This window comes from Rhineura floridana, chromosome 3 (assembly GCF_030035675.1).
Source record: "Rhineura floridana isolate rRhiFlo1 chromosome 3, rRhiFlo1.hap2, whole genome shotgun sequence".
NCBI classification, from domain to species: domain Eukaryota; kingdom Metazoa; phylum Chordata; class Lepidosauria; order Squamata; family Rhineuridae; genus Rhineura; species Rhineura floridana.
In genome coordinates, this window is record NC_084482.1 from 132,521,646 (window position 1) to 132,538,729 (window position 17,084).

The 17,084-nt window shown below is 41.4% G+C and overlaps 1 protein-coding gene across 5 annotated transcripts in view; it reads left to right on the forward strand.

The window, feature by feature from the left end:
• Positions 1 to 17,084, forward strand: part of POC1A (POC1 centriolar protein A) — a 62,234-nt gene that overhangs the window by 13,579 nt on the left and 31,571 nt on the right. For all 5 annotated transcript variants that reach the window (XM_061617972.1, XM_061617969.1, XM_061617970.1 and 2 more), the window contains exons 6-9: positions 2 to 117; positions 988 to 1,121; positions 6,232 to 6,300; positions 7,826 to 7,978. In XM_061617972.1, coding sequence (XP_061473956.1) covers positions 2 to 117; positions 988 to 1,121; positions 6,232 to 6,300; positions 7,826 to 7,978 — 472 coding nt within the window. The remainder of the gene's footprint in view (position 1; positions 118 to 987; positions 1,122 to 6,231; positions 6,301 to 7,825; positions 7,979 to 17,084) is intronic.

Sequence of the window (17,084 nt, forward strand, 5' to 3'; positions counted from 1 at the left end):
GGTTTGTACCTCACGTGGACTTTCACCCTAGTGGTACATGTATTGCTGCAGCGGGCACAGACAACACAGTGAAAGTATGGGATGTTAGGATGAATAGGCTTCTGCAACATTATCAAGGTAAACAGTGTGCTGTCAAAAGTCTTATTTTGTTACGCATGTAGCTGCATCTTTGAAGTAACAGTGAATCATTTCCAAGTTAAACCAGAGAAAGAAGAATAGTAGGTTTTTGCTGCTTCCTTGATTTCTGTTTTCCCCCATTAGTTTTGGTTGCTTTTTAATTAAAAAAATCACAGAACATAGCCAGCATTGTTTACCCATCATAAAGACTCCAGAATTACTCAACCATTCTGCACCAGACAAAGTGTATTCCAAAGCTCATGGTATCTAGACTATACCTGCTGTTTAGTTCAATAAATGGTGCTGCTGAACTTTCCAGTTTTATAGCCTTCTCTACTCCCACTCCCCGTCCCCTATCCCAGCCTCTGACTACTCGACTGCCTGCTCAAGGCTTCCCAGGCCTGCTCTGACATGAGTGTAACTAACCAGATAGGATCAAGATAGTCATAGTTGCTTGTTGCTAAAACTGGATTTCCCTTTAATGTGTAATTTGTTAAAAACAAAATTATAATGTGTGTGTGTTTTTAATTTGTTAGTTGCCTTCCACAAATGTGCCAAGGTGATGTACAAAATATAATAAAAACAGCTAAGAAACAGTCAGTTATGACAGACTTGGCTTCTGAGGCAGTGCCATTAATCAGTGCAGAATGTAACCATTATTTTTCTGTCAGTTTTCATAGAATTACATTTTCTGACAGTGCTTGGAAAACTTTGTATAGCATGAGCATCATGAGTAGGAAAAAATGGTCTTCCATCCGTTTCTTGTTCGAATGCATTTGTACCTTATCCAACTTTCTATTTCAGTTTGTATTGTATAAAATGTCAAGCCATGGTTGTAACTTTTGTTTCCCTTCTCCTTTCTCTTTTTAGTCCACAGTGCTTCAGTGAATTGCCTCTCCTTTCACTCCTCTGGAAACTACCTCATTACTGCTTCTAATGATTCAACTCTAAAAATACTGGATTTACTAGAGGGGAGGCTACTATACACCCTTCATGGCCACCAGGTGAGGATAATTATTGTAGACCTAGCATATTTCCATACAGTTTGTGTATGCTATGCCTTCTCCTATGGTATTATAATAGGGTCAGATGGATTTGGCTCCCCCTACCACTCAAAGGCAGGAACCCAGTTGACTTGATGGTCTCTTCCTTTGAAGCTCCGTTCCTGCCTTTGCTTGGAGTGGTTCACTGAGAATTTGTCCCTGTGTTTGTCTTCTCCATGTCTCAGGCTTCTTTATCACCATTTGTTTGTTTGGGTGAATGCGTTTTCCTGTCAGGACCTTATCTTATTAGGGTGCTCTGAAGGTTTGTACTTGCCATTTTTTGTTTTTCGCAGTAATTGATTTCGTGTTTATACCTTTTCCAACCAATAATTTCTCTTAGTGATTTTTCCCTCCAATAATCAATTTTCCTTTGTCATTCCTTCTCCCAGTGATTGTAAATGCACTTAAAAAAAATTAGAGATTCTTCATGTAGTAAAAATATCTTGCGTGAGATGTCATTAGGACACTGTAGTAGAGCTTAACTGAAATATGTTAAATATAATTCTGAATCTTGGTCTCAAGTTTTAATTGTGGAGGCCAGGACTCTGATCTAAAGCAGTATGAATGCATATTCTTCACTTTTAGAGTTTCTTTTTCAGAAGATGCTGTCCAGGACCTCCAAACTCTAATCTAAAACTCCCAAGTTCATAAAGCAGTTTGACATTTCAGTGCACAAACTAATGTTGTTTTATTTCCTGGATTTGTAAACCTTTCTTCAGTGTAAGTCTCCCAGGGTGGTGTATGAGTTAAAATCCTAAAACAAATCAGATTTATGTTGACCAGGGATTTGAACTCTGTCTCTCAGTCTATCCACTACACTATACTGACTCTATAGGTTTGTCTGGCATAACAACTGTGCCCCCTTGATTATCAACATCTTACCTTCATGATCCAAGCCTTGCTAACCTCTGCTGTGCTGCATTCTATATGACACTGCCTCTGAAGACTCTCAGAAGCTACAAGGGGCCCAAATGCTGCAGCTGGGGTTTTGACTGGAGTAAACCTCAAGAGCCATGTAATACCTTTCCTGAAATCTCCACTGGTTGCTAGTGGCATTTGGGCCCAAGTGTTGATTTTGACCTTAATTGTGAGTAGGGATGGAAGGATTTGTCACTTTCGGTTCTCTCATTTTTTAATTTTTTCAGTCTTCGGTTCGCATTTCTGCAACAACTTGTATTGTAAAAAAAACCACAGTGAAAATTAGCATTTTAGTGCACATTTCTCCAAATAAACACATTCTTGTATGCAGTTTTGACTAATACACACATTTTGGCAAGCAGTTTCCCCTAGTATAATGCCTTTCTGTATGTAGTATATCCATCTTTTGCTTTTAAGATGTTTTATAGATGTTTTTAGTGTTTTGCTGTTTGCTGCCCTGGGCTCCTTCTGGGAGAAAAAGCGGGATATAAATTTAATAAACAAATAACTTTTATGCACACTTTCCCTTAATATAATGCCTTTTTGTAAACATTGCTTGGTTGGAGAACTGCATTGCAAAATTCGGATGAATGTGAATTTTGAAAGATAGCTGTGTTTCAGTTCTCATTGTTTTGGAAAGTGCAGATTTGATAAATTTGGCTTTAAATGCAAACTGAATCAAATTTCTTCCCCATCCCTGAAGCTTTTTCTTTACCTGTGTATTCTTCCATGTACACTAAGATTTCCTAAAAAGGTTCTTTTGTGGCTGTCCCTTGTTTCTCACTGGTTTCTACAAGGTCTAATGCAGCCTTTTCCAATGTGGTGCCCTCCAGATATTTAGGACTACAGATTCCATCAGCCCCAGTCAGAAACATCTGGAGGCCACCGGATTGGAGAAGGCAACTCCCTGCCAGGCTCACCTATCTTCCTCCTTGTTAACTTTTAGAAGGCAAGTGAAAATGAACTTATTCTATGTTCTAAAATTTTCTAACTTTTTGCCTTGTGTAATATTTTATGGTGGTGGGTTTTTTAAATAAAAACTTCAGTATAAACTCTCTCTCAACATCATCTTCATCTGCTTTCTAAACGGAGAAAAATGGGTGAATTTCAGAGAGTAGCAAGTTGCGCAGTTGGGGCACCACAATACAACACTCTGAAACAGATTTTGTATTGTAGGCTGCATGAAGACCATTTCCTTAGAGAAGTGTGTGAACAATAAAATAACGTTGAAATCTTTGGCTAATTATGTAATTCTGCTGGCTCAGTCCTATGTTTTTTGTGCTGCTGGAATTTATTAAAACAGATTGGATATTACTAATGTGAAGGTATCATTTTTGTTAGATTGTTTTTATTACTGTTGGCTGCCTTGAGTCTCATTGGGCAAATAGACAGCACTGAAATGTTTAAAATAATACCTTGGGAGGACTTTGGGGAAGGGGTGTTCGTTGCTTTTCCATCCCAATGTGATATAGTACGCATTTTGTCTCATTTGCACAACTTTCAGAAAATTTTTAAACAATGTCCTGAATAACTAGAAAGTCCTGAGGCTTGTGCTTCTGCACTCTTTGCTGTGTGGACCATAGTTCACTAGTAAATATATTTCTAGTTGATTTGAAAGCTTTTCAGAATTTTAGCTAAATCTGTGTTGCTAATGACTATGCTGAAAAACGTGTTGATTTACCAGTATTTGTATCTTTCAAGTGCCTAGTCTATGGGGAAGATTAGTTACTCAGATGAACAGTTTCTTAAAGGCTTGTAATTTGCATGTTTGTGCTGAAGATACTGCCTGGTTTACATTTGCTTCTTATTCTGACAGCTGACTGGTGCTCTGGAACAATTACTCATGAGAAAAGCCTTGGATTCCTTAGATATGCTTTGACGTAACTATGGGTTTACCAGGAATTCATTACCAGCTGATTAGCACTAGTTTACATAGAGACAGCTGCCAAGTTTACATTGCTGTCTTTGATTATAATGGTGGTTACTCTTCATACCAGAAGGATCGTTGGGGAGATGGAGTTTAACTTGCTGCTGACATTTGCAGCCACAACATTTGGTATGCTGTGATCACATCTTAAGTGTCTCAGTTTATGAAATACTTTCTTCTTGCAGTACAAACAGGGCTTGAAATGAATACAGAGGTCCATTGCTGACATTTGACTTGTATAAAAACAGAATGTTCCAGAATGAAGTAACTCTTGAGTGGTATATCCACAGCATATGTCATTTCTAAACTGCATCTGCCATTTGGAGGGTTGGAGGGCCTTTTGTTTGTGTTTTTAAAAAGCTGTTCAGCCTTCCCCAAGCTGGTGCCCTCCAGATGTTGGTGAGCTCTAATGCCCACCAGCCCTAGCCAGTATAGCCAGTGGTCAGAGATTATTGTTGTAGTCCAACATCTGGAGGTCACCACCTTGGGGAAGACTGGAATAGTTTTTGGGATAGCAGGTCAGAGTTATTCTCAGGACACTTAATTGGCTATGGAATCCAGGCTTAATTATATAGACATGGCTATAATCATTGTCACTAGTAGAGCAAACAACTTTTTTTTTGAAGTGGGGAGCCATAGAATGTAATGCATTGACCACAAATGAGAGCCTATTTCAAATTATTAACAGGAATGAATAATTGTGTTTGGGGCTGGGAATTACACAAGGGTGACTACCTAATGCAAGTGTAAGCAAATCTGAGTACCTTTATTAGAGTAGTCAAATCGGGAACTCTCAAAATGTAAGCCCCAGTGGATGAGTCTATATTAAGACTGAACTAATACTTAAGTGCTTCTATAATGCCATTGTTTCCCTTAGTCACACATTGTCAGTTTTAAGATCAGTTTCGTAGTGAAGATTCTTCCATATACCTAGTGTGGTTTCTTTGTTTTCATAATATTAAGGAAGATAATTAAACTTGTGGGGATTTGCAGCACTCAGGATGATAAAATGATCCCTAAAGTGTAATGTTGAAAATAATGTTCTATTGCAAGTATCTGTGTGTAACAGCAGTAAATTTTTTACATATAGGATAATCTGGGTGAAATAAGAATTGTCTCATAGAGTACCAGCTATGCAGATTTCATATTTCGTTTAAAAGGAGACCTGGTAAAAGCTAGGCATAAATGTTTGACATATTTCCCATGTGCTTGTCTGAATTACACCATTCACAAAAGTGTCCTACAGAAATGATCAGTGTCTGCTTATATTTAGTGGCCATGACTTATTGGGGGAACAGCAGGTGAACATTTATCTTACTAATGCCTAAGTCTTACTCCCAAGTAAATGGATATAGGTGTGTAGCCTAAGTACTGGTTTTTGCTTTTCCTCAGGAGAAAGTACATCTGGGGAGAGCCACTAACCTAGAAACATTGGTACTGAGGGGCTACTCTGATTGGGCATAACATTTTTGTAACTACTTTATATGCTTCCTACCTTGTTAAATTTTATAGCATTCATATAATTTAACCAGCCAGCATTGTGTTCAATGTTAAATCAAGCATCTTTGGAACTTATCACACACTTTCAAGATCCTTAAAAAATAGACATTTCAAATTGTGTAACTCTTTTCCAGCTCTGAGACTACTTGACTGTGGGTGGTTCTGCATATATAAAAAACAGAATGTAATGGTTGTCTGCAAATATGATGAAGGTTAAAGATACTATCAATGGATAAGGTTCTTATATGTAGTGTATCACAGCTGTATATGTTCAGCCCTACTCCCTTGCCTCAGAATTCATCAGTAGGAGCTGCTGCCTGCCAGCACGCATCATGGGCTGAGAGAGTTCCAGCTGCTCAGTCTCACTTCCTTGCTGTCCCAGCAGACCTCAGTGGGATGAGGCCAGGAAATGCCACCTGAACAATCCTGACTTTAGGGGCACCATGTCATTTCTGTTCCTTGGAGCAGACTTGAATGTGATGTATGTTCGTGAGAATCTTTTGTAAGCTTCTATGAGAACCACTCTGTTTTATAGCCTCTTGGGGCTGTAAAATGCGATAAAAGCATTCTAAATATCCCTCCAATCAACACTAATGTTGAATTGTTGTTAAACTACCTTGGGGTGGGCTATAAATATTTCTGTAAACAATAGAGAAAAGCACCCCCCCTCCCGTTTCAGTATTCTTGGTCTGTTCAATCCATACTATGTTAGTTGTTCTCTTACAGGGACCAGCTACCTCCGTTACTTTTTCAAGATCGGGAGACTTCTTTGCTTCTGGAGGCTTTGATGAGCAGGTATCTACTTCATTTTTTAAAATTTTGTGTAAGAGTTTTTATCTCTCATTTCTAATTAGGTGCATCACTCAAGGTGGCTCACAACAAATAAGACTGGAATTTCAGGACAGAACCCTAATATCAAGAAAAAAATGACAGTCAAAATACAATAGGACAGGGGTAGGCATGCAGTTAAAACAATCTCCTCTGATACTTTAGAAAACCATTCTTAAGTAAACTGTTTTTCCTCTGTACATTGAATTTGGAGATTGAGTATAAAATGGCATCAGCATGTTATTGCTCAGCTCTGTCAGTCTAAGATTGTGGGCTCTGTTGCAGCATCTTAACTGTGATGGGGGTTGGATATGGATAAACCAACTGGAACAGAACCCAAGAAAAAGTTGCGATGAGTTACATAAATATATCCCTGTCCTGTTTCTGATGGGCTTGTTCCATAAGTTGCAGCACTGTGAGAGAGGAAGCCCTGTTTTGATACTAGTTGACGTGGCTTATTAATGTCCTCGGTTCTTATTTTTGTAATGAGGGCAACAGTTTTATTATGCTAGCTTTTTGCTACACTGTAGTTACTCTTGGTTGGACAATTAGCTTGTATGTCACTCCATGGATTTCAATGAAGTTGGCACTAGAACTGGCATTGTACTCTTCGTTGTGTTACTCTAGCTGAACCAGGAGTGGGTGAGTTAATGCAGTGCATTTTCAGAGCTATAATCCTGAGCCTAATTATATGTAAGCCTTACAGCAGGGCTGGGGAACCTGTGGTCCTCCAGATGTTGTGGGACTTCAGCTCTTATGATCCCTGGTCATTTGATATGTTGGCTGGGGCTGATGGGAGTTGGAGTTCAATGACATCTGGAGGGCCACAGGTTTCCCATTCCAGGTTTAAGTTAGACTTGCTCATAGTTGCATGCGAATGATATGTTTGCTTCTGTTTCCCTAAAATTTGTAAATGAATGAATGTTATTTGTATGAGTTATGGGTTTTTGTGTGTGTGGATTAACAATAAAAATGAACAGAAAAAGCATCAGTAGGTAGTTCAGCTACTGAAGACTTACTAGATGGAATCCCAAACAAGTCTGCATGATCAAACAGATTTTTTAAAACCAGTTTGTTTACTAATCTCAGACTTGCTTTTGATCATTGTACCTTGCATTGATGCTTCCAGCATCTTGAATCTAGCCCAAGACCTTCATAGCTTTAACAACATAACAGTGTAATGTCCTTGAGATTGCTCTCTGAGCCACCCTTTTGAATTTTTTTAAAAAATATTATTTTATTTATTAGATTTATATCTCACCCTTCCTCCCTATAGGAGCCTGGGATAATAGCTTGTGATGAAATTATTCTACTGGGGACTCAATATTACTTAAACATAGAGGTTACATTATTTTGGATACTGGGAAAAGCTTAATTGTATTCTCTTATTCTGGCAAAAACGTAATCTTAATCCTGGGAATGATTTGTGTCCAAGCTATGTCCAAAATAGTTGTGTGTGCGAAAGCTGTTTGAAATTGGCTTTACTCTACAGGTAATGGTTTGGAAAACAAACTTTGATGCTGCTGATTATGGCGATGTACTGCAAACACAGAAATGCAATATGAATGTGAATGGCGCCGACTCCGGTGATGGGCTGAAAATGCGGAGATCTGGTATGAATGTGAATGGCTCTTTTAACAGTGTGGTAAGTTTATGCCATTGATGGCCATTTTAGAATTTTAGGGTCTCTGGCTGTCTGACAGTTTAACAGAACTGATAGCTCTAGCTTCATTTATTTATTATTTGATTTATATCCCACCTTCCTCCCAGCAGGAGCCCAGGGTGTCAAACAAAAGCATTAAAAACACTCTCAAACATAATGAAAACAGACTTTAAAATACATTAAAACAACTTTAAAACATTTTTTTAAAAAAAGCTTTGAAGGCATCTTAAAAGTTAAAAACGTTTTTTTAAAAAAGTTTAAAAACATATTAAAAAGCAATTTCAACACAGAAGCAGACTGGGATAAGGTCTCAACTTAAAAGGCTTGTTGAAAGAGGAAAGTCTTCAATAGGCACAGAAAAGATAATTAGCCTGTCTAATATTTAAGGGTATGGAGTTCCACAGGGTAGGTGCCGCCACACTAAAGGTCCATTTCCTATGTTGTGCAGAACAGACCTCCTGATAAGATGGTATCTGCAGGAGACCCCCACCTGCAGAGTGCAGTGATCGACTGGGTATATAAGGGATAAGACAGTCTTTCAGGTATCCTAGTCCCAAGCTGCATAATATTTTGTACACCAAAACTAGAACCTTGAACTTGGACCGGTAGCAAATGGGCAGCCAGTGCAATTCTTTCAGCAGTGAGGTGACATGTTGGTGATACCCTGCTCCAGTGAGCAGTCTCACTGCTGCATTTTGCACAAGCTGCAGCTTCCAGACCAACCTCAAGGGCAGCCCCACATAGAGTGCATTACAGTAATCCAGCCTGGAGGTTACCAGTGCGTGGACAACAGTGGTCAGTCTATCCTAGTCCAGAAACAGCTGCAGGTGTCCTACCAGCTGAAGCTGGGAAAAGACACTCCTAGCCACGGAGGTCACTTGGGCCTCTAGTGACAAAGGTGGATCTAGGAGCACCCCCAGACTACAAACCTGCTCTTCCAGAGGGAGTATGACCCCATCCAAAGCAGGCAACTGACCAGTTATCTGAACTCGGGAACCACCAACCCACAGAGCTTCTGTCTTGCTAGGATTCAGACTCAGTTTATTGGCCCTCATCCAGCCCACCATCGAGTCCAGGCAGCAGTCCAGAGCTTGCACGGCCTCTCCCGAGTCAGATGTTACAAACAAATAGAGCTGGGTATCATCAGCATACTGCTGACATCTCACCCCAAATCTCCTGATGACCGCTCCCAAGGGCTTCATCTAGATGTTAAACAGCATGGGGGATAAGATGGTACCCTCTGGCACCCTGCAGCACAGCTGCCAGGGGGCCAAAAGACAATTGCCCAATGCTGTTATCTGAAAATGACCCTGGAGATAGGATTGGAACCACTGTAAAACAATGCGTCCAATGCTTTCCAGGGTAAGACATTAGATTACTGTATTTCTAGCTTTTGAGTTTAGGAAATTAGATTATTTGTAATTCCCGTTGAGCTTCCTACAGCATGTTGGTGATAATGAAAGCACAGCCCCAATAGAATCCAGACAATTTGAAACTGTGTCCCATTTGATATCTGATGGGAATGTTCAACTTTGCCTTATAGATTTACATATTTACAGACAAAAACAGTTGGAGTCATTTTTGAATAGGAGTTTAAGGATAGTCTTTTCCCCTTCCAGAAGCTTGCTTTAGGAGCACTTTCTGCATGCCCTGCTCCTTTACCCTTGTTCTTCTCTGGACTGTGAAGATACTGTACTATTACACTGTCCTGATTTTCACTAATATTTGTAAGGATTATCAGTGTCCAGTAGGACCCTTTCTGTTATTTTTAAAATAATGTGGTGGTTTTACCTGTATTTGGATATTTAAATTATACATCCCAGTGATGTTTTGAATATGTAAAGAGTATATGCTATATTTCATGTTAATGTATTTTGTTTTGGGTTTTTTTGCTTTGTGTGGTGGGGATGAGTATGATAAAAATATCTTACCTAGCAGTTCATAAAATTAGGTATTGTTTGCCCAATTACAAATCGTAGTTGCTCAATCTTACTCTGCTAGTGAAGGCAGAAGAATAACACACAGAGTTTTGTAAAATTGACAATGCAGGTAAACAGTCTTAGAATTTGGAGCTTTATAATGCAGAACACTCTCTTTAAAAACAAACAGCCAGACTGAATGAAAGGCAAGTAGCGGAGAGAATGGTGACAGGAAAGGAAGACAGCAGCAAAGGCGAAGTGATAGTAATCCTTAATGATTTCTGTATCAGCCTGTACAGGTCTAGAATATAAATTATGGAGATGAGGATTAAAAAGGAGGACACTTAACTTACCCAAGGAAGTCAGTTAACAGAAATAAGCAATGTAGCGACCTGTTCCTAGAGTTTTTTAAAAGCTTACTGTGGATAGAATTCAATGTAGGCAAAATGTGCTAACTTCAACTACTTCGTCATTTAACTTATTGAAATAAGGAGGGAAAATACTTTTCTGACTGTATTGCTACTTCCAATACAGCTAAGCTTAAACTGTGGAGGCTTACAAAATGTTTAGTAAGCAAAGCCACACATCTTAAGTGAAAGTCCTTGTTGACTATTACTTTAGCAATTCGGTTGCATGAAATTTATTGTCTTGAATCACAATGGCTTTCTACTGTGCCTTTGTCAGTGGAGTTACTGCTATTACAGAAACAGTAAGCTAAGCTACTAGGGCTTTTAAATTCATGAGATTGCTCCAAGCAAAGAAAATCTTTGTATAAGGGAAAACTTACATGTTGTCATTTCTAAAGTTCAGTGCAAATGTGTGTGCTGTCCCAAAAACATGCCTCTCAACAGATGTGCTTGCAGAAAAATAATGTTGCTGCTCTTCACATATGACATCGTTTATGGGTTTTCCTATGCAGAGTGTGATCAGGCCCTGACAAAGTTAGATAAAAGGGTTTGTTCATTTGCTTATCCCACCTATGCTAGCAATATCAACAGTTAGGACAGGGTTTTGAGGACAGGGTTTTGAGCAGTGAAAGAATAACATTTTCCTGAGCTATGCAGCACTAGTGAAAGTATACCTGTTGGCTCAGAGACTTGAGCTCTCAATCACTACAGTTACAATTATTTTCACTTGCAGTTATAGTGTTAGTGTAAGTGAAAATAATTGTAAAACACCTTGCACAATGGAAAGTGCTATATAAATGTTAATTATAAATTTGGGCGGGGGATGGAAGGTCCAGCCAAATGTGACTTCACCCCTGAAGGAGCAGGTCCAACGCTGATTAAACACTGTCACTGGAGGTTCAGTGGCCTCAGTGGCTAGGAGTGTCTTTTTCTAGCTCTGGCTGGTTCTCCAGCTTTGTCCCCTTTTGCAAAGAGAAGACTGGGCCACAGTGCTCTATGCTCTGGTATCTTTCAGATTGTATTATTGCAATGTGCTCTACGTGGGGCTTCCCTTGAAGAGAACTCAGAAACTTCAATTGGTCCAAAATGCAGCAGCCAGATTACTGGCTGGGGTTCCCTTTAGAACTCATTTAATCCCTATTTTAAAACAGTTGCATTGGTTGCTAGTTCATTTCCGGGCCCAGTTCAAGGTGCTCAAGTTAGTGTTTAAAGTCCTACATGACTTAGGTCCCAAATATCTGAAAGGCCGCCTCCTTTCCTACAGACCCTTTCGGGTGTTGAGATCAGCAGAGGGGCCCTTTTGGTAGTTCTGCCACCCTCGAAGTTCGGGAAGAGGGCATTCTCTGCAGCAGGCCTAAGCTGAGGAACTCCCTCCTCACCGAGGTGTGTCTGGCAACTTCATTGTACAGTTTTCAGTGAATGCTGAAGATGCACCTTTTTGCCCTGGCCTTCAACACCTGAGATGTATACTTTTAGGACCCACCCTATTTTCTGTGATGTTGTTTAGGTTGTTTTTAATTATGTGTTTTAAAATTGTTGTAACCTGCCCTGGGGCGTTTGGGTGAAGGTCAGATAATAAATTCTGATAATAATGATGGTGCTACTGCTGACGATAAATGGGTAACAGAAGAATATTGCAATCTATGAATTTTGCTGGAAATATTTGTGAGTTACAGTAAACAGAAATATCAAACTCATGCTCTACACAACTTGTGTGCAATTTATATGGAATTTGCATTTCATTTTTTAATCTATGTAGAGTGAGTTTGTTGAGTCCTTTGGCTATAGAGATTCTAGAATGAAGTATATTATAAGGCTAATACATGGCCATGTTCCCCCCACCTTGGTTTGCAATACAAAATTTTCCTTTCCTTTACAAGAGAATGATTTTACTTTGCTGTTCTGATGTACATGCATCACTCAAGGTGATTTACATCAACTAATATTACCACCTTAACAAGAGAGCTTCAGCATCAACAAAACAGATGAAAATGAATCTTCAGATTAAAATTTATCTATTTGGCTAAGCTAGAAAAGCTTCACAAGTTGAACTCTTTTACAAAATGAGGCAGAAGGTGACGGAGGCCTGGCATTCAAGTCTAATATTCCCATTGTTAATTCTTCAGTTGCTATGTAAGGCTGCCCACTTTCTGTATTTTGTCAATGGTCTCTTGGGCTGTTCCTATTGCTCACTGTAACATTTTGTTCCTTTTTATCCAGTTATTCTTTATGTAAGCAAATTCTTCCCGAACTACTCATATGCCAGATGTGCTTTCTGTTCTGACCCTGTGAATCTCAAATTAGGAATTCATTCTAATTTGGGTAATAATTTATCTCCTCCCCACCGAAACATCTTTCTATTGTATTTGGAGGGGGTGGGAGTATGACAAACAATGCCTTGGAACTCCTAATATGAGTGATTAACTAACGCCACACACAATCAATTTTTTCTTTAATAGAGTATTTACTCCTTGAAAAGCAAATCTAAATTTATCTATAATGCAACCGTGTAGAAGTAAACCCCACTGAGTAGAGTAGTATAGGTGGGTATAAGATTGTAGCCTAAACCTCATTTTTATGGAGAACTTGAGACTTGTGGAAGAATACTTTGAATGATCAACCCAGAGTCTGGCTGGGTTTCCAAAGTTTTGTAAAAATTTGTTTGTCTTCCCTGATTACTGTTCTCTATGACCTGCACAGGCTTATGCCCAGTTGTCATGCCTATCTCTTGCTGCTTTATCTTTTCTGTTTATCCTGGGGCCCATGTTAAAAAAAAGTGTTTTTTTAAACCTACATATTAAAACAAAATAACTAGTTAGTAATCATGAGATATCTGAATCTATGTACTTCTGAGTACAAGATGTGGGTTTTTCTGGTTTAGTCACTTTTGTTATAGTAGCCCTCTTCAGGTGCTAGAGTTCCTGTATTGCTCTGCACAGGAGTATGTGCCAGCTACCCTTTTATTTATTTATTTCATTCCATTTCTATACCGCCCCTAGCCAATGGCTCTCTGGGCGGTTCACAGCAAGGAATAAAATACAATACAATAAAATAGACATCAGATAAAATCCCTAAAAAAGACAGCTTAAGCATTTAACAACTTGATATAAAATTAACTTAACATTAAGCAATTAAAATGCCTGGGAGAATAAAAAGGTTTTAACCTGGCGCCGAAAATATAGAAGAGTAGGCGCCAGGCGCACCTCATCGGGGAGACTCTTCCATAATTCGGGGGCCACTACTGAAAAGGCCCTGGATCTAGTAACAGCCCTCCGAGCTTCCCTATGGGACGGGACTCGGAGGAGGGCCTTAGATGTTGAATGTAGTGAGCGGGTAGGTTCATAGCGGGAGAGGCGTTCCGCAAGATATTGTGGTCCCGCACCGTGTAAGGCTTTATAAGTCAAAACTAGCACTTTGAATCTGGCCCGGAAACAAATAGGTAGCCAGTGCAAACGCGCCAGAACAGGTGTTATATGTGCGGACCGTCTGGTCCTCGTCAGCAGTCTGGCTGCTGCGTTTTGCACTAGCTGTAGTTTCCGAATTGTCTTCAAAGGCAGCCCCACGTAGAGTGCATTGCAGTAGTCCAATCTCGAGGTTACGAGAGCATGGATGACTGAGGCGAGGTCATCATTATCCAGATAGGGGCCTACCAACCGAAGATGGTAGAACGCATTCCGTGCCACCGAGGCCACTTGAGCCTCAAGAGACAGGAATGGATCGAAAAGGACCCCCAAGCTACGAACCTGTTCCTTCAGGGGGAGTGTAACCCCATCCAGAACAGGTTGAACATCCACCACCTGGGTCGAGAAGGCACCCACCAACAACGTCTCAGTCTTGTCAGGATTGAGCTTCAGTTTGTTAGCTCTCATCCAGTCCATTATCGCGGCTAGGCAACGGTTCAGCACGTTAACAGCCTCACCTGAAGAAGATGAAAAGGAGAAATAGAGTTGCGTGTCATCAGCATACTGGTGACAACGCACTCCAAAGCTCCTGATGACCGCTCCCAGCGGCTTCATGTAGATGTTAAACAGCATAGGGGACAGGACCGATCCCTGTGGGACTCCACAATGGAGAGTCCAGGGCATCGAGTAATGTTCCCCAAGCCCTACCTTCTGGAGACGATCCACCAAGTAGGAGCGGAGCCACTGCCAAGCGGTACCTCCAACTCCCAATTCCGTGAGTCTCTCCAGAAGGATACCATGGTCGATGGTATCAAAAGCAGCTGAGAGGTCAAGCAGAATCAACAGGGTTACACTCCCCCCGTCTCTCTCCCGACATAGGTCATCATACAGGGCGACCAAGGCTGTTTCGGTGCCGAAACCGGGTCTAAAACAGGATTGAAATGGATCCAGATAATCGGTTTCATCCAAGAGTACCTGGAGCTGGTTGGCAACCACACGCTCTAGAACATTGCCCAAAAATGGGATGTTCGCGACTGGTCTATAGTTGTTCAGATTATCTGGGTCCAGGGAAGACTTCTTCAGGAGTGGTCTCACCACCGCCTCTTTCAGACAGCAGGGGACCACTCCCTCTCTCAAGGAGGCGTTTATCACTTCCCTGGCCCAGCCGGCTGTTCCAACCCTGGCAGCTTTCACTAGCCAAGAGGGGCAAGGATCCAGTACGGAAGTGGTTGCACGCACCAGTCCAAGTACCTTGTCAACGTCCTCAAGCTGTACCAACTGAAATTCATCCAATCAGTGAGGACAAGACTGTGCTTCGGATACCTCATTAGGTTCAACTGCCATAATATTGGAGTCTAAGTCCCGGCGGATGCATGAGATTTTATCTTGGAAGTGCCCAGCAAACTCATTGCAGCGGGTTTGAGATGGTTCTAAGATATCCGGAGGGCTAGAATGAAGAAGCCCTCGGACAACTTTAAAGAGCTCCGCTGGGTGGTTGAGAGATGATTTAATAGTGGCAGCAAAATATCGCTTTTTTGCTGCCCTCACCGCTTCTATATACTGTTTAGTGGAAGCACTTACCAAGGCATGATTGCATCCGTCGGGAGTCCGCCTCCATCTGCACTCGAGCCTCCTTCTCTCTTGCTTCATCACTCTCAGCTCCGGGGTATACCACGGAGCTGCATGAGCTCTGCAAGGGACAGGGTGCACAGGAGTGATCGTGTCCACGGCCCGGGTCATTTCGGTGTTCCATAATTCGACCAGGGCTTTGACAGGAGCGCCAGTCTTATCAGCCGGAAAAACCCCCAGAGCCCTCTGGAAACCCTGTGGATCCATTAGTCTCCGGGGTCGGACCAACTTAATAGGTCCCCCACCCTTGCAGAGGCAAAGGGGCGCTGTAAGCCTAAACTTCAGCAAGCAGTGATCTGTCCATGACAATGGGGTTATTGAAAGACTCCCCACCTCCAGATCACTATCTCCATGTCCAGTGGTGAAGATCAAATCAAGAGTGTGCCCTGACACATGCGTTGGGCCTGTAACAAATTGAGACAGCCCCATGGTTGTCATGGAGGCCATGAAGTCCTGAGCTGCCCCTGATACAGCAGTCTCGGCATGAATGTTGAAGTCTCCCAGTACCAAAAGTCTGGGAGACCTCAACAGTACCTCCGAGACTACCTCAGTCAGCTCAGTTAGGGAATCTGTTGGGCAGCAGGGTGGGCGGTACACCAACAGAATTCCCAGTCTGTCTCCTTGACCTAGCACAAGGTGAAGACACTCCAGACCAGTCGTCAACTGGACAGGGTGCTTGATGAGCGAGAGAGAACTCCTATAGGCCACAGCTACCCCACCTCCCCGACCCTCGGATCTACCACAGTGTTGAACCGTATAGCCAGGTGGGCACAGCTGGGAAAGAGCAACTCCTCCCTGATCGCCTACCCAGGTCTCGGTTACACATGCCAGGTCGGCACCCTTGTCAACAATTAAATCATGGACGAGGGAGATTTTATTAGATACCGACCTGGCATTTAAAAGCAACACTTGGAGATCCGAGGGCTGGCTGATAGGACAACCAACATTCCTGCAGGTGTGGGGAGGACCAGAACAAGGCACAGGCACAACTTGTCTGTGACGAGTTCCCCTTATCTGGCCTGTCCTCCTCACAACACCATACCTCCCTTTACCCGTCACTACATTAATTGGGGCCCCCGAAAGTCCCCCCGAGCGGAGCGAAGTCCTCTCTCCCAGGCACATAAAATATATAAGATTCACAATCACACCCTTCCCTCATGTCCGTACAGATATTTGTAGTGACGGCACATGGAGGCTTCCATGCATGCTGGAACCCCAATTGTGCAGGGTTCTAGGCTGTTTGGAAGCCTTCATGGATGCAGGTATTATACAGCCACAAGAGTGATTTATAATTTTATGCATAAAAGCTCTGTCACTACAGACACTCTCCTTACCCAGGGGAGTCAGGGTCAGGACTCCCATATAGAGCAACACAGGAGCTATGATGCTTGAACTATATGCAGATTGCTAAATACATACAGATGAGGTAATGTTGCTTGGAAGAAAGGATAGCATAATGTTTATGCTGTATAATCTTCTCAGAATGGAATAGCTCTAATTTGTTACACATTTTGAACTTAAAGTATCAGAAGAAGAAGAGAAGGCAAAACGTCATGGTAGTTTTTAGTTTATTGAAGTATTTAAGTGCACTTCGTATTAAATGCACCTTCCTATTAATTTTGCTTTTTTAAAAAAAATATGGAAGTCTTGGATTTGGGGAAAATATAAATGAAAGTGGTTAGATTGCCTGGCTTTTCCCTCAGCTTTTTCCAGACTTCCCATGAGCCAGGCT